At 49.5% G+C, this 20,212-nt stretch overlaps 2 protein-coding genes and 3 non-coding genes across 5 annotated transcripts in view; 4 read left to right on the top strand and 1 right to left on the bottom strand.

The window, feature by feature from the left end:
* The first annotated feature begins 308 nt into the window (after positions 1-308).
* Positions 309-9,372, top strand: LOC6587300. Its single transcript, XM_026984573.1, has 6 exons — positions 309-682; positions 3,179-4,161; positions 4,279-7,128; positions 7,194-7,315; positions 7,378-8,405; positions 8,476-9,372. The coding sequence occupies exons 2-6, from the start codon at positions 3,364-3,366 to the stop codon at positions 9,252-9,254; spliced, it is 5,577 nt and encodes a 1,858-aa protein (XP_026840374.1). The 5' UTR covers positions 309-682; positions 3,179-3,363; the 3' UTR covers positions 9,255-9,372.
* A 1,370-nt stretch (positions 9,373-10,742) lies between these two features.
* On the top strand, positions 10,743-10,861 carry LOC6587291. Its single transcript, XR_047835.1, has one exon. It is a non-coding gene; the product is annotated as a 5S ribosomal RNA (ribosomal RNA).
* A 318-nt stretch (positions 10,862-11,179) lies between these two features.
* LOC6587283 lies at positions 11,180-11,298 on the top strand. The gene has a single exon (XR_047834.1). It is a non-coding gene; the product is annotated as a 5S ribosomal RNA (ribosomal RNA).
* Positions 11,299-11,528: 230 nt separating this feature from the next.
* On the top strand, positions 11,529-11,647 carry LOC6587290. Its single transcript, XR_047833.1, has one exon. It is a non-coding gene; the product is annotated as a 5S ribosomal RNA (ribosomal RNA).
* A 716-nt stretch (positions 11,648-12,363) lies between these two features.
* Positions 12,364-20,212, bottom strand: part of LOC6588598 — a 70,063-nt gene continuing 62,214 nt past the window's right edge. The window contains exons 4-10 of the mRNA XM_026987039.1: positions 17,927-18,130; positions 17,738-17,871; positions 16,912-17,664; positions 16,711-16,842; positions 16,221-16,657; positions 13,498-16,160; positions 12,364-13,433 (exon numbers count right to left, since the gene is read on the bottom strand). Coding sequence (XP_026842840.1) covers positions 12,705-13,433; positions 13,498-16,160; positions 16,221-16,657; positions 16,711-16,842; positions 16,912-17,664; positions 17,738-17,871; positions 17,927-18,130 — 5,052 coding nt within the window. The 3' untranslated portion in view covers positions 12,364-12,704. The remainder of the gene's footprint in view (positions 13,434-13,497; positions 16,161-16,220; positions 16,658-16,710; positions 16,843-16,911; positions 17,665-17,737; positions 17,872-17,926; positions 18,131-20,212) is intronic.

Here is a 20,212-nt window from a genome sequence, read left to right as displayed (position 1 = left end):
CGAAGAGGCATACGGCTTTAATAAACAAATACTAGTTATATCGATGTTTTCAAACGTCAAAGTTGTCAAATCAAAGTTTTTATAGAACAAATTATAAACTAATTCGAATAATTATTAAATGAAAACCTTTTTATTAAGAAAAAAGTTGTTAGTCTTATCGATGTTTTATCTTAGTATATTTATGCATTTAGACCCGATATATGATATCGATACATCGATATCCAACGCTGGTGTTGTAATTTTTCTTGTCGCAAGGTGAAAACGAATTGGACGACTATTTAATAGTGAAAAGTGAACAAATATGCTTGTATCGAACACCTAAACGTAGCTGATTGAGCCGTTTATCGGTATTCCATAAAGGCTCGTTGAGAATCTAAACAGAACTGAGTAGAAAACGGGCCTGAAAATTTTACTTTGTGTGTAGCCGAGGCCCATACGCACACACAAACCCCCACACACACGCACGCACACACACACACACACACACAAATATGGAGATAAACGCAGCGATGGCCTCGCACTCGCATTCGAAGCATATATAAAAGCTCTGTTGTATATTGGAGAAGGAGCGCACAAAGCAGAAGACGAGAAGAAAGATTTCTGTGTCATTGAACGAGGCGACGGCGACGACCAGGCAGGCAGAACAAGGAATAAACTCCTCCTCCCCTAGGAGCAGCTGCAGGTGCATAACTTTTCAAGGATACCCAGCTCTCTCTCTTTCTCTCTGAGAAAAACTTGCTCTTCTCTCCACACACTCTCTCTCTCTCTCTCTGTGTTACGATCGATATAGCAGCAATTAGTTCTCGTTTTCGTAGTAGTTTTTTTCCTCTTGAGTAGTTCCTGGGTACATAACAGACCGTCCAATTCCCATACCATTAGCTCGACAAAATCAATGCAACGAAAAGTGAACAGACATCGTGGAATAAAGCGGAAATATGTATTTTCCAAATTGTGTCTACATTTGGTGCGTGCCTACGAGTGTGTGTGTGCAATCATAATAAAAAAAAAAACGCAGTGAAACGCGTTCTGCGCGTGTGGAAAATTAAAGCAAAGCAAAAAAAAAGACATTAAGCCACTGGCAAGATCACAGACAGACACATACAAACACACACACACACCAGAGAACACACACACATACAACAGCAACTGCACCCAGCGGAAAAAGGTTCGTCGACAAACCCCAGGCAGCAGCAGACGCCTCTGCACTGCTCTGCTTGTCTCGGCTCGGCTCTCTTTGTTGAATTCGTTTCAAGTGTGCATTCATCATTAATTAAGTGCCCCCGGTAGCCTGTTCCGGAGTCCAGGCTGGGGATACTCTTACGCACTTTTTGCTGCCGTTTTGTTTTTTAAAGTGTGTGTAACCTTTGCGAAGGAAAAATCAATAGCAACAGACGTAGACATTTATTTGCCGCTGTCTATGCGGGTATGTGTGCAGCCCTTGGCGTCCTCTGGTGCTCCTTCCTCCTCCCAGCATTAGCCGTGGCCAGCAACAGCAACCCTTGCAGAACCAGAACCAGAATCCAGTCCAAAACCCAGTTCTCAAAAAACAATGCACAGGAAAACGAACAAATATTATAAATAAAAGGAAAAGTTCCCAGCTCTTGTGCAGCAAGAACGACAGCCATACGGGGTCCGTAAAAAATCGTCACCGTCAGGCAGGGTCGATGTCGTCGCTGTTGTTGTTGTTGCTGCTGCCTCTGCCTCTGCTCATCGCTGCCGCCGTTCATTGAGCAAAAAGCTGTTCCATAAGTTGTCGGCCACATCTCTGGTTGGCATTCCAGTCGACCATTTGTGCCTCGCGTCCAGCTTGCGCATGGCAGCCCTTGCACCTCCTCTCTGCTCCTCTCATCGAATGCGACCTGGTGTCTCATATCCTCGGAATGGAGTGGCGAACGAATACTCAAAAATTTCAAACTCCAAAACTCTTGCATTCGATTTACGTATATGTAAATATTTCCCATGATTTCTGAGGATTATCTCTCCATTTCCTCAGGGAAATCGGAACATAATTTTACGTCAACGCGATAGTAGGGAATGTATGCAAAAACCTGATACCTGATCACTGATGCGTTGTCCTGCTTGGAGAGATTTCCATTTTATAGTATTTTCTGTAATTTTCTGATTCCGGGATTTGTTTTCTTGGCTGACTGTCACCCCAAAAGAATCTGCCTAAAATGTATTAGTAACACCCACTAATAATGAAGCTGAAAGCTTTTTAAACGGCTACAACGACACAGATTTCGTTCTGATTAGTTTTCGAACAGCTGTTCAGTTCAAAAGCCTGTTGAAACAGCTGTTAAAGACTTGGGCAAAAATAAAATGTGTTTCTTGTAAAATGAAAAAAAAAAAACCATTAAAACTTATGCTGGTGCCTGCCTGCATTCACAAGTGATTAAAAGGATAATTGACAGGAGGTACTCCTTCAAAGATACCCCTAATGGACACTTACGAGTAGTTATGGCCGTATGACATTCGATTTTGTCAAAAAACATAGCAGAAACGGCATGCAGAGAGAGCGAGAGAGCTGGTCTGGTGGCAACCAATTGGAGTGCTCTCCAAACGAGGGCGTGCATATATATTCGTCTCGCTCACACTGCCTGCTTTTCGGCAAGAGGTCTTTATAGCTGGACTCACCGACCTTCCAACTAATTCAAGCGATATTCGGGAAATTGTATTATTATTTTCTAAAGCATAGATTCGCCATCGAACACTCATTTATTTATAAAGAATTTGTGTGGCCCCACAGACCCTTCTCTCCACTCGACAGAATGTGTAATATATATGCGATAGAAGGGTGGGCTCTGGGCAGCAGACTGATTGGGTTCCATGGAAACGGATTGACACATGGCAGAGCGTCGGCTTATAGGATATTCCTAGATTCGGCATTATCTGAGATCTCTATTTCTTGTGATTTCTGCAAGCTCGGCATAGCTCCTGTGGCGTGGGAATCATCTCCGCAGCCAGCCTGAGATCAACATTCGGTGGCTTACGCTTAATCACGCGCACGCAGATTACGCTTCTCGCATTCCCCGGGCGGCAGCTTTGCATTCTTCGGGTATCAGCTTACCGGAGGCCCCAGATATCCGACAACAGCTGGTGCTGGTGCTGGGGCTGGGGCTGGGGCTTGGGCTGGGATCACTGTATGGATTGGCACTCACATTTCAATTTCTTTTCACAGCTCGACCGACTCGCCCGCGGACGGACCCTAAAGATTGAGCAAGATGGCTAACACGCAAGCAGGACACACTGTTTTATGACTCTGAGGGGGATCCCAGAGAGCGATCAAACGTGCGAGAGAGCGCGAAGAGAGAGTCCAAGAGTGAATTAGCAGCCAGAGAGAAGGAAGCAACCAAGGCCGCCATCATGGTCGACAGCGTGCAGTGCCCCGTGTGCACTTTGTACCTGCACGCGGGTATGAATCTCTCCGACCATCTGGAGACGCATCCGAAGGAGCAGGTCATCAAGGCGCTGGTGCAGATGACAATTGTGGGCAACACTGGCATGGGCAATGCCCTGGCGGCGGCCATGCTGGGCGATGGCTCATCAGCAGCAGCGGGAGGTGGTGCAGATGCTGCCGGTGGCTCCGACGACACCGCCGCCACCGCCTCGACGTCGTCTCCAACTGTGGCTGATGTTAAGCCAGTTGTTGTGTCCGCCAGCTCATCGATAGCCTCTAATGCGCCGCCGCCCCTCTCCTCCTCACTAACTTCCCCCTCCCACTCCTCCTCCTCCTCCTCCGTTGTTGCTGCCACAGCGAACAGCAGCAGCAGCAGCAAATTGAGCAATCCACCGATGAAAGCACTGAAATGCGCACCGCCCACGACTGAGGCGCGAGCCAACAACACATCCGCACCCACCACAAACAGCGCAATGGCCGCACTGTACCAGCCACCGCTGGTCACCACGGACTATCGCTACACTAATCAACAGCAGCAGCAGCAGCAACAACCACAACAGCAGACGAGCTTTGGGCGTGGTGCCACCACCGCCACAGCCACCGCCACCGCCACTTTGGTGATACCGCAGGTGCCACAGCAGCACTTCCTCGCCAGCAGCCATCAGCAGCAGCAGCAGCAGACCCACTTTGCCCATCAGCAGCAACAGCATCCTGGCCTGAAGTTTACCTACGCCACCACGCTGCCGCCCCCTCCGCCGCTGCAGGTGAGTGCCAAGGCCATAAACTGTTGCCCCTGAAATTCATTTCATCAGATGCAAAGGGTTTGCATTTGGCAAACCAAATCCTGGATTTCGCTCACAAAGTTTCCTCTTTTATTGCAGCTCTTCACGCAGCAGCAGCAGCAACAGCAGCAGACAGGAGCACAACCGCACCAGAAACCTCCTCCCGCCTATGGAGCCGCCATCAGTCAAATACGATCTCAGCACAACCAAAACAAGCAGCAGCACCAGCAACACCAGCAACAGCAGCAGCAGCAACAGCAACATGTGACCGTTCATCATAACGTTACCCTGGCACCACCGACGACCACAACAGCAGCCGCTGGAGGAAAGCATAGCGGCAAAGCACACACGGAAGTATTCCTGAATCCCCCACCACCGCCGCTGCCACCGCAGGCGCACGGGCAGCACCAACAGCATCATCACCATCCGCAACAACAGCAGCAGCAGCAGGCACAGCAGTCCTCGATGCCAGTGGCCCTAACAACGGGTGCCACCAGACAGCAACAGCAGCCGGTGACCTTGCAGACCTACGGATCGAGTGTGGGAAGCTGCAGCTCTTCCTCCCTGCCCGCCATATCGACGGCTGGTCGAACGAGCCGCCAGACCAACTCTCCCTTCGGGGCATTGCTCAATGCTGCGGCGGCTGTGGCCAGCTCCTCGCCCTCGTCCGCATCGGCCGCCTCGGTGCTGCGCTACGCGGAGTCGCCGGTGGCCCATTATCTGGAGCGGGAGAACGGGGACTTCATTGTCCAGGAGACGCCCAAGCACATTGTGGAGTGCGTCGAGAAGGAGGACGGGGAGTTCTCCGTGATCGAGCGCATTTACCAGTCGCCTCCAAGTGTGCTCCACATACACGACGACGACGAGGACGACGACGACGACGATGACGATGAAGAGGAGGAGGAGGAGAACGAGACGGCCCTGCAGGACGAGCACGAACATGTGGAGGATGGGGACGATGAGCGGGACGAGAACAGCCGCTGCCGGAACTTGACCAAAACAACGAAGAAGTCGCGCAAGACAAAGCCCAAGCGACCCTCAAAGAAGAGCCCCCGGCAACATCACTCGGACGAGGAGTTCATGAGCATCAGCAGCGGCTGCGAGAGCGACTCCGAGTCCGAATCCGATACGAAGGTGGAGGTCCAGGCGGTGGCGTTACCCCCTCTGTGCACGGCCCCCTCCACGAGCAGTGCCGCGGCGGCCGCCGCAGTGGCCTCCGCGTCCACCCTAGCAGACGGCCATTCGAACTCCACCTCGAACTCCAATTCGAACTCGAACGCCAAGTCCAAGAAGAACCGCATCACAGTGCTCAGCGACGTGCCGCTCAACATGAACGAGTACCTCGATCTGATGGGCAACATCGTGGCCTCCAGCCGCATCGGCACCTCTCGCCCGTTTGCCGCCGTGGCGCCCATACCACTGGTCAAGGTCGAAAAGGAGGAGCCCATAGATGAGTACGACAATTCGGCGCATTCGGATGCGACGGATCCCATGCTGCTGCTGGATCACAAGCCCAGCCTGGAGCAGAGCTGTGGCGGAGCACATGGCACCACCAGCGTCATCCGCATGGCCAGCGGCATGTCGGCGGCCACGGAGGACTTCACCCAGCCGCCGCCCATGAAGGTCGAGGTCGAGCCAACGACGCTGCTACCTCAGCGGTTCTCGACTCCTGCCCAGCTTCGTGGACCCAAGAAATTAGTCATCAAACCAAAGGCCACGGCAACGACGACGACGGCGGCGGCGACAACAAAACAAAAGACTGACACCCCATCTTCCTCGAGCGCGGATCCGCTGCTGCCCTCAACATCAACATCCACCTGCAACTCCCTATCCATATCAAAATCCGCCACGGAGCTGGTCCACATCAAGAGCGAGATCACGGAGATGCCGTCGAGCAGCATCCTCGAGAAGCATCTGACCACACGGAAGCACTCGACGGTGAACGACGACGATGCTCGCGTGCTGCTGGAGTTTGCCAATTCGAAGCAGCCGGCGACGCTCGCAGGCACCGCCTCCAGCACCACCTTTGTGGTGAATGCCAATTCGGGCTTCCCCTCAGCGGGCTCCGTGTTTGCCAGCAGCACAGCGCACAGCAGCACGGGCCAGAAGCCGGGCCAAGCCAAGCCGGGCGAGGAGTACATTCTGCCGGACAACAATCTGGAGGTGGACGAAATTGTGATATCCTCCTCGTCCTCCTACGCCTCATCCGTGGCGCAGGTTCATCCGTCGCTGCCGCTGTCGCTCCAGCCGCCCGCAGCGGCCGCATCCATTAACGACTTCAATTTCCTATACCAGCAGACCACGAGCACGGCCACGACGTCCGCCAACTGCGCCTACTTCACGCCCTTCGCCCTTCGACAACAACAGCAGCAGCAACAGACGCAGCACGGAGTCAGCGATGCCACGAATGCAGCCACCTTGGCCTCCTCTTCCAGCAATTCCTCGGCGATGGATCACGACTCGATGAATGCCACTTTTCGTGTGGCCAAGACGCAGTCGCTTCAGTCCTGGTATCAGCTAGACCAAGACCACGATCCACAGCATGAGTCTGCAGTAGCCGCCGCCGCCGCCGCCGCAGCAGCAGCGGCATCGGGCACGGGAGCGGGAGCGGGAGCCTCCTCCTCCAGCCAAAACCAGAATCATGAAGGGGCCCAGCCCACCAACTTCAATGCCGCGTTGGCTGCCGTCGATTGCTGCAGTGTGGCCGTCGATGGCGATGTCAAGTATCTGGATCTGGACGCGTGCAAACGGGAGCAGCTGAGCAGCAGCAGCAATCTGCCATCGGCATCCGCCTCCACATCGACAACATCCTCATCGTTCGCTGGGGCGGCCACGGAGAGCAGCCTCGTGGGGGGCCTCAACATACGCACCGATGAAAAAATGCCCGCCAAGGGCGAAATCTCAGAGCAGGAGAGCAACTGCGACATCGAGAACTCGTGGAGTCAGTCGGTAAGTGATGATCCTTGCTGATCCTTTTCAATCCTCCATATGTTTCTCGTGAATAATTGTTTTAGGTGTACGGCGACATATCACAGCGATACTTTAGGAATCAGTTTACTGGCGGCTACAACCCCGACTGGCGGCAGGACTACTATCCGGTGCAGGATCTCAGCGGCCAGCAGCGGGAGCACAAGCGGTAAATGCGGAACAAATCCGGAGTGAACCAGAGTACATCATGCTGTTGAAACTCTTTTGCAGATTCGATTTTAATGCTGTCGACGAGGAGGCCTCATCCAGCTCCAGAAAGAGTCATCTAATTGATGAGCAGCCGGCAGCCACTACTTCCTCAGCGTCTTCGGCATTGCTGGCTGGTCCACCAATCGCTTCAACGTCCAGGGCTGCCGCTGAGGCGGCGGAGGCGGCAGCTTCGGCCGCTTTGGCGCAGCGCAAGCCGCAGCGTCGCAAGCTCTACAAGTGTCCGCATTGCGAGGCCATCTTCGAGAAGCTCAAGGACCGGAATGCGCACATGATTGGCGAGCACAACTATGTGCGTCAGAATCGACGTCTGATTTGCACGCAGCCGCAGATTAGCGCCCCGATGCTACCGCCACCCCCGTCCCAGCAGCAACAGCACCAGCAGCTGCTCATGCACGCGGGCGTGGGCGTGGGCAACGGCGGCGATGAAGCCATGCATGAGGACTCCAAAGATGGCATTGTCAAGATCAAGCAGGAGCAGTGCCAGGACAGGCCGGATGTGGAGCAGATCGAGACCAGCCCCGAGCTACTGACCGATGTCAAGGATGCCGAGCTGCTGGGCATTGGCGATGGCGATGCGGATGCGGATGGTGATATCAAGCCGCCCAGCCAGCTGGACCACAAAATGACCCTCCCGCCATTGGCGATGACCACGCCGGCCGCCAAATTGGCGGCCCTATATCGAATGCTTATTTCCTACAACGAGTCCAAGCTGGGACAGGAGCGCAACAACCTCAACGAGCTGGAGCAGAAGGCGATGGAGAAGTCCATCTTCCTGTGCTATGTGTGCCGCACCGACTTCCCCTCCGTTAAGCTATACGATGCGCATCTCACGGAGCATCCCGCCGAGTGCTTCACCTGTGGCAAGAAATTCTATAGGTGGAAGAACTTCTCCCTGCATCTGAAGCGCCACTTGGGCTGGAAGGAGTTCGGCTGCTATGTCTGCGACAAGAAGTTTGTCGTGCGCAGCGCCCTCGTGGAGCACATGCGGATGCACACGGGCCAGACGCCGCTCAAGTGCAAGATATGCGGTGAGTCCCACCACCGGCACAGCCGTAGCCCCTAGAATTGTTTCCTAATAAAACTTTCCTTGATTGACAGGCAAAAAGTTTAAGCGGTACTCGAATTTGACGCAGCACCGCAAGCGTCACACAAAGGTGATGGTGCGCAAGAAGGAGTACGTGTGTCACTGCGGCGAGGTGCTGCCGTCGAAGGCGCGCTTTCTCTGGCACAAGGAGACGCACGACGTGAAGCCGAAGTGCTGCCCGTACTGCTGCGATCGATTCGTGCACGCCAACTCGCTGCGCCGCCACATACGGCTGGCTCACTCGGATAAGTTTGACTACGCCGAGCCGATGGAGTGCCCCATGTGCAAGCAGATCTTTGCCAAGACCTCGATCAAGGCGCACATGGCCACGCACTCGACTGATCCGCAGTACGACTGCGCCATCTGCAACAAGAGCTTCTCCACCAAATGGAATCTCAAGATACACTCGTGGGTGCACGCCAATCGGACGGCGAAACCGTTCAAGTGCGAGTACTGCCCAAAGGCGTTTGTGCGAGAGCTGGACTTTAAGAACCACATCAACGCACACAAGCAGATCAAGCCGTACACCTGCGAGTACTGCGGCTGCAAGTTCATACGAAAGTACAACTACATGCGGCACCGACGCGAGCACCACGGCACCAAGAAGTTCACCTGCGACCAGTGCGACAAGTCATTCCATCGGCACTACTATCTGATCGAGCACCGGCGCATGCACACCGGCGAGCGACCCTTCACTTGCACCATATGCGGCAAGAGCTCCACCACCAAGACCAATCACAACAAGCATCTGAAAATCCATCACTCGCGTGATCCCTTCACCGTGGAGGTCTAAATGAATAATAATCCAACTAACGTCTAATATAATCATTAACTAGGTAGTTGTTCATGACTCTTCTCTGTGTGTACTACGTGTGTGTGTGTCTCTGCTGATACAAAAGCAAAACAAAACCACAACAACAACAAATTAGTATTACTTATCGAACTATATATATATATTTAGTTTACATATGCGAATGCCAATTCTTGATAATGTCAGACAACAAAAATGTCGTGTTTTAAATACAAGACAGACAGACAGACAAACGAAACGAATCGAAACGAAACAAACAATTATCACAATAACAACATTTTGCTAATCGTACATTTTGGATGTGGTTTAAGAACTTAGCTAAATGTAAAGTGTTTTTTCTTTCCCATCCCAGACCCCATCTTCCATATTCCCCGCCGACGTGCGACAGGTGGGGCACGTGAATCGCGGAATCGTTTTGCCTGCTTTAATCCCGTTTAGTTTAAACACATTTTAGTGAAATATGGCATACCTAGGTCAGTGCAATATACATATAAGTATACATCAATTACTTATGATGCCGGAAAAACCCTTTAGTTTCTGTAATTTAGTTCACAATAGGTTTATTCATTTATGTATGTATCTATGGGTATGCGGGAGGCGAAGCCCCACACATAGTTAATTTAAGTTAGCCACAATTGGTTCTACAACTTTCGAGTTATCCAAACTTGAGCACATTCTAAGCGAAGGACATACAATACATACAATACACAGAAAACGAATCCCATCTAACAACTTGTTATATAATTTGTATTTTTCTAATTGAAGAGACTACTACTCTCTGCCAGCAATCGAACGTAAGCGAACACAACTGTCATATTGGATAAACAATTTCGATGTACGTAGAATATTCTTGATTTATAGTAGTTGCAACTTCTCTAGGCTATTTTAATGGATTGTTTCAATGGTTTAAAGCATCAATTAGTTAAAATTTCTAGCATTAAGTGAACAAAACATTAAGTCTAAATGAAATTTCATAATAATATATGCATCCATGCATCCATAATGATAACGAAGAAAAAAAAATACAAAAAAATGAAAACCAAACAATTTTAAAATATTTACAAATTACATACAAATTTCAATGAGAACTAATGGAAAGAATCCCATTCTATGGAGGAAATAAATTCAATTTATGGATAATTACAAAACAATGAACCGCCTACATGTTTTATTATATCGCATTAATGCTTGTATTTATCAAAAACCAACAGAGGTGAGTGTCTCCGCAGAACAAGCCTTTAAAAATACCACAGACATGGAAGTCCTTTGGAAATAACTAGAAATCATGTTAAACTGGACTACCTTTGTCAAGGACATACAGGCCTCCCATATCACTTCCAATCCCTACCAGCAGATCCTAGTCTAGTCGTTTGAACTAAAAACACATCCTATTGTTAGTTTTGGTCAAACCGAATGCTCCAGTCGAGGGCAGAACACAAAGGAAAACCAACGTTCAGCTCTCGGGCTTTCGCCAACGACCATACTACGCTGAATACATCGGTTCTCGTCCGATCACCGAAATTAAGCAGCGTCGGGCGCGGTTAGTACTTAGATGGGGGACCGCTTGGGAACACCGCGTGTTGTTGGCTTCGGCACCAACTTTTTGCCTTTTGTCGTATTTTCGTTTCATTTTTCGTTTTTATTTTCCTTTAATTATATTTTGGCTAAGGGACATGGATAAAATTAAAATTAATATTACTTTTGTTCGAAGGGGAACGGCATTGGGTTTTCTTTTTTTAAGTAAATGCATAAATACAGGCATCCCATATCACATCCATTCCCTGCCAGCAGATCCTAGTCTAGTCGTTTGAACTAAAAACACATCCTATTGTTAGTTTTGGTCAAACCGAATGCTCCAGTCGAGGGCAGAACACAAAGGAAAACCAACGTTCAGCTCCCAGGCTTTCGCCAACGACCATACTACGCTGAATACATCGGTTCTCGTCCGATCACCGAAATTAAGCAGCGTCGGGCGCGGTTAGTACTTAGATGGGGGACCGCTTGGGAACACCGCGTGTTGTTGGCTTCGTCACCAACTTTTTTTTTGCCTTTTGTCGTATTTTGGTTTCGTTTTTCATTTTTCTTTTTTCGTTTTTATTTTCTTTTAATTAAATTTTGGCTAAGGGACATGGATAAAACTAAAATTTCTAATTACTATTGTTCGATGGGGAACGGCATTTGGCTTTCTTTTTCTTAATAAATGCATAAATACAGGCAGAACGCAAAGGAAAACCAACGTTCAGCTCCCAGGCTTTCGCCAACGACCATACTACGCTGAATACATCGGTTCTCGTCCGATCACCGAAATTAAGCAGCGTCGGGCGCGGTTAGTACTTAGATGGGGGACCGCTTGGGAACACCGCGTGTTGTTGGCTTCGTCACAAACTTTTTGCCTTTTGTCGTATTTTCGTTTTTATTTTCCTTTAATTATATTTTGGCTAAGGGACATGGATAAAACTAAAATTTCTAATTACTTTTGTTCGGAGGGGAACGGCATTGGGTTTTCTTTTTCTAAGTAAATGCATAAATAGAGGCACCCCATATCACATCCAATCCCTGCCAGCAGATCCTAGTCTAGTCGTTTAAACTAAAAACACATCCTATTGTTAGTTTTGGTCAAACTGAATGGTCCAGTCGAAGGCAGAACACAAAGGAAAACATCCACAATTTCCAAGATACGAGAAAATAGAAAACGCAGAATCGTAGGACTATATCTTCTAGAATGCAGAATCTAAACCAGATCGTATAATTATTATAGAATGATGAAAACAATTTCATTTTCTCTCGCTCTGTCTCTCTCTAACACACACGGTTCATGGTCGGCTCAGCCTATTGCTACAAGTGAGTTCCTAGATCTCAGAGACTATAAAAGCTAGAGCAACCAAATTTGGTATCCACGCTCCTGTGATATCGGACCTTGACAAGTTTGTTTAAAAATTTCGCCACACCCCCTTCCGCCCCCGCAAAGAACGAAAATCATCTCAGAGACTATTAAGGCTAGTGCAACCAAATTTGGTATCCACACTCCTGTTAGATTATTTTGTTAGTGTAATAACATTAGGTGACTTTATTAACTTGATAATGAGTTGAGAACAAATAAAATTAATATTGTGATACATATTCGTTGATGTACTCATAAAATTTAAATGAAGGCGAATATTCAAAATGTGTTAGAAAATTGTGAATTGTGTAGTTAGGTTTTGGAGATAGAGCACAAAGTTGTACCCTTTTATTCGTTTGATCCAAATCCGATTAGCAATGTAATATAACGAAAACTTTGTATGCTTGTATGTCTAATATAATGAGAAAATGTTGAAACTAAAGGCTGCGATACATATTCCTTTATGTATGTAACCATTAAAATTAAGTAAAGTCGCATTTTCAAAATGCTGTAGAGAATTGGAAGTTTTGAATTTATGTTTTGGATTATTTTCACTTTTTCAGGAGCATCCAATTTTCAATGAGTGGTTCATACAGTCGCTTCTTCGAGTGCCTATCCTTGTAGAGATCGACTTCGATCAGCTTGTGACCATCCCTAATAGAGTCGCTGGATGAGTCAAAAACTGCTTCGGTATTTTCGCCCTTGCTGGCATGGTAGTTCGAGGGGTAATGAACTCTAGCGTAGACAGTCGTATACTTAGAGAGGCAAGCTTGCAGGGCCTGATAAACGGTCTTGTCTCCGAATTTCTTGTTCCTCTTAATCCCGTGCAGCTTAACGCGGCATGAACGCAACGGAAACATAAACAGTTCCTTGGGAATCCCCTTCAGGTCTGCATAGGACACCGTTTCGGTGTCATGAAAATCAATGTAGTATACGGTAGCTTGTTTAGTGGTCTTATGAACTTCCTTGACAGTCGCACGGTACCATAGCTCATCTTTGGAGTAACGGGCCAGACACAAAGCATCCGGCTTCGGATGAAGTGGCGCTGCCTTATTTATCAAGGCGCTTGTTTCCTGGATCAGGCTAATATCGCGTTTTGTAAACTCACAGAGACATGGCGAAATTTGAATTTCTGTAGCTGAGATTAGGCTGTCGATAGAACAATGGAACTCTTTGACGCCAGACGGCAGAATGCGGGATTTGAAGGCGCCCATCCCGCCATAGATGGACCGAACTGTGGATGTGTCCAGTGGAGCGAATCCTGCGTTGTCCATCATTTCCTTGGGGAAAAAGAGTAAAAGCATTATAAATATGGGCTCCTCTCTAATTAGGGGATATAAATACCTTATGGCGCAGCTCAATGCGGCGAGCCAACTGACCCTTGGCAACAGCAAAGTCTGGCTTCACCTGATCAGCATTTTTGTCGGCCACAGTCCGTCTTTCCTTGTCGTCATCTTCATAGACAATGTTTTCATTTTCCTTGCCGTCATCCTCAACGACAATTTCTTCATTTTCATATTCGTCATCCTCGACGACCATTTTTTCATTTGAATTTTCATTTTCATTGCCGTCATCCTCAACCACAATGTCTTCATTTTCATTGTCGTCATCCTCATCCGCAATGTCTTCATTTTCATTGTCTTCATCCACACCGATGTCTTCGATAAGGCAGCTTTGCATGTCGTCATCCTTATTCTCATAGACGTCAATTTCGGCGGACCCAGAGTCCGTTGACACACTGCTGTCGGTATCTTGGGGGCGTAATGGGTTTATGTTCATGCCATCTTCCACATCGAAGTTATCGAGATGTGTCCCAATGCTGATTGGGCTAAGCTCTTTTGCCGCTTGTCGGCAGTCAACGTCCTGATCGAACTGGAAGAACTGGCCATTGATCTGTTTTGCATTATACTTCTTCTTAACCGGTGGGGACTGGATCGTTGAATTGGTTTTGTCGTTCAACCCCTTTTTTGGACCACCTGATGCCAAGGTCTTCAGCTCCTCGAAGACCTTAAACTCATCCAAAGTCGCCCGAGGTATTGAAATGGCTTTTTTTTCTATCTGTGTGTCGACCGGCACCGCCATTCCGCTTTCCACCATTATGGTGGCTATATCCAAGGAATCCACTTTTATTTCACAGGACGGTATCTTATTTGGTCCATGGTGTTCTTTTACGCTCACACAGCACATTTTCATGACGAGGCTCTTATGCACGGTGTCCATCTCCACAATGGTGTATCTTCCGCGCTTGGGCCGCACGCCGTGAATCGTCACCAGCCAGCAGAGTGCATTCAGATTGGGAAATGGAGCGTATGGCAACAGCTCCTCCGCCGTCGCCAACTCAATGTTCCCGTAGTCCACGAAGTACACTGCATACTCTCCATCGTCGTTCTTGGGACTCTGCACAATGCCACGATACAGGAAGTTGTCCATATGATAGGTGACCAGCACCGGCTGTCCCGCCGCATAGGTGATCGTGTTGGGGCCGCGACGCTCCTTCATCGGTGCGAAGTATATCTCCAGCAGGTCGCGCATGTACTTCATGAAGGGTTTATCTGTGGCAAGGGTCATATAGGGGGCACAGTCGTAGTTCACGCTCGTGACAAAGCCTGCGAAAATGTATTTGTTGCATGGGCGTGACGTCATCCAGCCCGGGGGCGGCACCACCTGTCCTGTGGTGGGTGTGGACATGCCCAGATCATTGAGAAGCTCCATAGGTGGCATACCCTGGCAGTGCTCAAAGGCCAACTTGATTTTTTGCAATTTTTGCTCAACAGTCTCTAAATATTCGATTTCATCGACCAACGACTGGTCTTCCAGCTCCTCACTGGACGCGTCTGTTTCCGCAGAATGTGTGATTCCATCATCATCAGCATCAGCATCCAGCATCAGGTCTTTGTCATCCTTACAGTCCTGCTCGGGATCCTTATTTGCCATTCTGGCGAGGACTAGTGTCTCGTTGACATTGACATACCTGGTTCGCGACGGAATAAAGGGCCCGCTAATAACCGTGTGCGAACCATACAAGACGACGCTTAGCGTCTGTCCATGCCGACCTTGGCTAACCGTGTATAGCCGATCGTAGGCCTGCAGCTGGTCCTTGAAGAAATCAATGTTGTCATCCGTCCACTGGTCGTTCTGAGGTCGAATGCCATGAAGCTGGCAACGCTGGGCACTGCCAGCGATGAGTTTCTGTTCCTCGGAAATCGAAGCCAGCCTCACATTCTCCACATCCCGGACCAGCTCGCCCAGATCGCGCAGTTGTACCTCGTATTTTGGCAAAGTGAGTTCATTGGTCCGTGGAATGATGCGCATCACCACGCCTCGGTGCCAGAGTTCTGTCAGATCGCCCTGTGCCCGCGCCTTCACATAGCACATATCGCCCTCCTTCCAGTCGAACTTGATGGGGCTATTCCGGTACCTATCGGCAGCGTCTTCCTGCACAGCCTCCTGGAGCTTCTGTATCGAGTCCTTGAAGCTGGGCAGAGTCACGTAGAATTCGTGTGGATGGCGCACGTACAATACTTCAACGTGCACTTGCTTTTTGTGATACTTGTCTGGCTGAAACGGTGACGATGGCCCGATAGCATTCTCCTTCTGCAGATCCATGAAGTTGCGGGTGTCCATATCGAGGCGCATTTTAGTCACTTTAAAGGGGTCTGTCTTCCTGCTGCTTTCACCATTCGAAGCGCAGTGTCCCAGGGACACCATTAGGACACCAACGCTAAGGGGCTCGGAATCGGATTGAACGATGCCCAACGCCACATGGTGCATATCCTCGTGCACGCTGATCACCTCCATTTGCATCTTCGGATTCGAGGTCAGCTGCTTGAACGAGGCGATTGCGTCCGGCGTCCACAGGTATTCGTTCGCTTGCAGTGTCTCCACATCGGCCAGACAGCACTTGATGCATAGTTCTCTTTTCATGAATTGCTTGGGCAGCGCGAACAGCTGATCCCAGTATACCTTCTGGGTGGATCCAAAGTCCACGAGTCGCACCATCACGTACCCTAGAGTTCGAAACGTTAAATGAAGCACGTTATCATACCCCCAACTTTGATAGCACTCACCATCTTTCAGCAAATTCACGATGCAAACGCGCACCCAACGGTTCTCCAATTGCATTGCGCAGGCCATTTCCAAACGCCCCACTAAGATGGTCTCCAAATCTGCGAGTTCCATTCTGTCCATGGTGGTTTTCATCAAGTCGTCCAATTCGGAGCGCTCACTCTCACAGTTGTGGCGCATCACATAGAACTCTTGGGGATGACGCACCTGGAGCATTTGTATGATCAGCACGTCCCCGATTTGGTGCTTAGCCTTGGGGATGCGTTGGTCCTTGGGGGCCACCAATATCTCCAGGTCCATTGCAGCGCCGCCACGAGTACACGCCAGTCCAGAGTACAAAAAGGATTCGCGCACAGAAATGTTGGACTTGGTGATCAGGTCCACTTCGTGCCGTTGCTGCGTGCCACCCTGGCGCTTCACGACCAAATGTGCGGGACGGCTGCAAGGACGTTGGCTCAGTGTCTCTGAATCAGTTGCATAATTATCACTTACTTCTTCATGACCATCTTGAAGTGGGCACTGGCCTGAGCATCCCATTCGCAATTCCTGGGCTTCAGGTCGCTCAGGCTGCAGTGGACCGCCACATATGGAAACAGGGTCAAACGGTAGGGAAGTTCACGGAAGCTGCAAGAATTCGCAACATTTCAAGAGCATGGATGATGCGATATACGAGTATGCATGGAATTCACTTACTCTCTGCTGTGCACATTGATATTTAGGCCGATGTCGGGCAGAAAGACATCGTAGGTGTCGGGTATATTCGTCACTTTCTGGCGGACAAGGGCGCGGTGTAGGAAATCCTGGCCCTCTTGGTAGGCAATGTAGTGCTGGCCCACCACAATGGTAGTGGGCTTGGAGGAGAGCGTCGGCACATACGAGTCTATCTCCCGGCGCAATTCCTCGGCCGCATCGATGCCCAGAACGTAAAAGTCCTCTGGCGATTTGATGGAAAGAACACTCACCAGGGTATCGGACTTGAACCAGTCGGCGGGGCGTGGTAGATTCCCCCCCATCGCTTCGATTTGATTCGTACTGATGTCCATTGCCGAGAAGGTTCGCTCAAGTTCTTCATCCTGTGGCTGTCTGTGGATTTTCTCGGCCACCTCTGCACTCGAATTGAACCTTGGCTGGGCTACTCCGAAATCAATCTTGAACTGACGCTTTTGGTTCTGCTCCTGGCTCTGGCTTTTGGGATTCTTATTCTGATCCCGCATCCGTCTGCGAATAGCTTCCTGCTGCTGGCACATATCCTCCTTGCCGCTTCTCGAGCTGCGGCAGAACGAGTTCTCGCCATTCTCGCTGGACACGCTGAGGCTGCTCTGGCGCTCGAACTCGGTCTGGAAGAGCACCAAAATCCGGGGGTCTATGTAGTCGCACTCGAAATGCTTCTCGATCATTTGGGCCCACTTTTCGACCTTTTGGAAAAACACATTTTTGCTGGGCAAGCTGAAAATAAGCACAAGAGTTGAATAATCGTTGCTGCCACTTTGCCACTGAATATATGCATCTATATACATACCGATAGGGATTGCCGTCCACCTTGCTCACTTTCACGTTGCTGGGAATTTTCTCCAGATGCTCGTAGGTCAGACGCAACAGCTCCTTGAGCCACATATCCTTCGGCACTTCATTTTGCAGCAACTGCTGCAGACGCTGCAATGCCAGAAGAAGTTGCGTAAATCATTCATAAATAAAGGCATTCTCTTACCGCGATCACAGCCTCGTAGCCGTTCAGCATATCCATGGCTCTCTTCAGCTCCGTTTGGGCCGGCACGCTGGGCTCTCGCAGCCCCTGGATGAGCCTCAGCTCGGACATCTGGAGAAGGCCATGCAGATGGCCAAAGAGCTGCGTTATGTCGGCCAGCGCCTCGGCGGCATAGCCGCTCTGCTTCGCATCGGCCGCGCGCACCACCTGCGAATGCAAGACAAAAAGTAACGCTGTTTCAATGAAAAGATACTGAATGCAGATTAAAGCGATGTACATTCTAATGACTTGGCCACCTCTCAACAGGTGAGGTGAACGGCGCTGTCTGCGGCTCAACTTTTAATTGTGAATTTCTCAATCGGCAATCGGAGGCGACTTCTGCCTCGAATGGTGCTGCTGCCTGTTCATCCTCCTCGCCTCTTTGTTGGAGTTGCAATGATCATTATCAGAAATTGCTTGGCGCTTGTTTGGGGGCTTTGAAAGTGATTGTAAAAGCAACCAAAACTAAAAGCTAGCTGGCTTATGACAGCTGATTTGTAGCAGATGACAGGCAAGTTCGCGCCAATGGCCCGTTCTCCCATAAAAGGGCAGCCAATCCGATCCGATCCGATCCGAGACTCGACAACATCTCAAGAGTTGTCGTGTAAATGATGCCGATGCCGATGCCGATGCCGTGTAGGAGCCCGAATCTGGCACATCATTAAAACGAAACTTGGATCGTTTTGGACCTGCCACTCCAAATCAATTCACTTGACCTTGTCAAGGGTCCGCCACTTGATGTGTGTTAGGTGTGGGACATAGACATATTCATTGTTTACCTTGTCCATCCAACCATCCAACCATCCGCCAAACACCACACGTCGGGAGCCATTCAAAGACCGATTCATATTCATATAGTACAGTCCTCGCCAATTAGTTTTAATGGTCGCCCAGCCTCGTATTTTACTATTCAATAATCCGCAATCTCGGGCCCCAATTTCGAATTATCGCAAGCAGCGACCAGACCCAGCGACCAACCAGCGACTGCCTATCCACTTCCTACACGGACCACGAGTTTTATGACCGCATTAAAGAACTCTGCGAGTGGGCTCCCAGGCCAGACCAAGCCAGCCACGTAACAATAATAACAGCCAAGCAGAAATTAAGCAACCCAACCCGGCCAACCCGAAGCACCAGGGCCCATTGGCCGGCTTCCTTCTGCTTTGATCTGCTCTGGCCAAAATGTGAGCAAATGTGAGACTTAGAAGCCAGAAACACAATGAGACTGGCAGGCCGAAGCCTCGAATACCCTCGTCAGCCTTTGCCAGGATAGAGTTAATGTGGAGATGCCACGATCCATATCCAGTAGCAAGGATATCTATGTTTCTTGGGCAGCATTTATGGATCTATTAGCTCCCTGCCTGCCTGGGATAAATCTTAATTGAGAGACACTCAACGATCGCCTCTAGCTAATGGATTAGCGTTCGATCGCAGGTTTCCTGCCCGCACATCAATCATTTTGGATTGTTTCAAAAGCTAGGGAGATAAACGCTGAACTGATGCTGTCATAATTTGATCTGCTCTGATCAGCCATGTCCAGAGGCTGATTTAGTATGCCTTCGCGGATTGCATAACCTTGCGACGACGACATTTAATCGGTCTTTCGATCTTTCGGTCTTCGGGCAGTTCTTGGCAACACTTTGAAGCGAAAACATTGAACCTATTAGCGCGTAATTAAAGTTACACAAAAAACCAAATAAATATGCGATTATAAAACGCAATTTTCATTCCACCGAAGTGAACATACACATTTTTGTTTAATAAACTTTTGTGGTAAAATAAGCCGACGCCAGTCCATCAGAGAGACAGAAAGACAGACGCTGCACACAGTTCATTTTGGCCAGTTTATCAATTACAGACAAACGGACGGACGGACGGACGGACGGACGGACAGATGGACGGACGGGGCGGGCGGACAGATGGACGGACGGGGCGGGCGGACAGCTGCACGGACACTCAATTTGGTGGCGTTTTGTGCCGCCTCGTTAGCCAGCTCTCGACTCTCGACTCTCGGCTCAGAAATCGTAATGCGTAATGCCAGCTCGACTTTTGCCATTAATAATTGTTTCTCGTTTTATATAATTTGTGTACGCTTTTCTTATATCTATTTTTGCAATTAACCACGGGGAAGCGGACGTATCTGCAAGCCTCGGCGGAGCGGCGAGAGGAGAGGAGTGCTGTCCGGGCCTAATGTGATTATGATTTATGTGTGGGAGGCCTTGAGAGGCTGTCCGGTCCGGACAAGGCTAA

This window comes from Drosophila persimilis, unplaced genomic scaffold, assembly GCF_003286085.1.
Source record: "Drosophila persimilis strain 14011-0111.01,24,50 unplaced genomic scaffold, DperRS2 tig00000000-arrow-pilon, whole genome shotgun sequence".
NCBI classification, from domain to species: domain Eukaryota; kingdom Metazoa; phylum Arthropoda; class Insecta; order Diptera; family Drosophilidae; genus Drosophila; species Drosophila persimilis.
The sequence above is the reverse complement of the archived record's forward strand: the minus strand, read 5'-3'. Positions and strand labels throughout refer to the sequence as shown.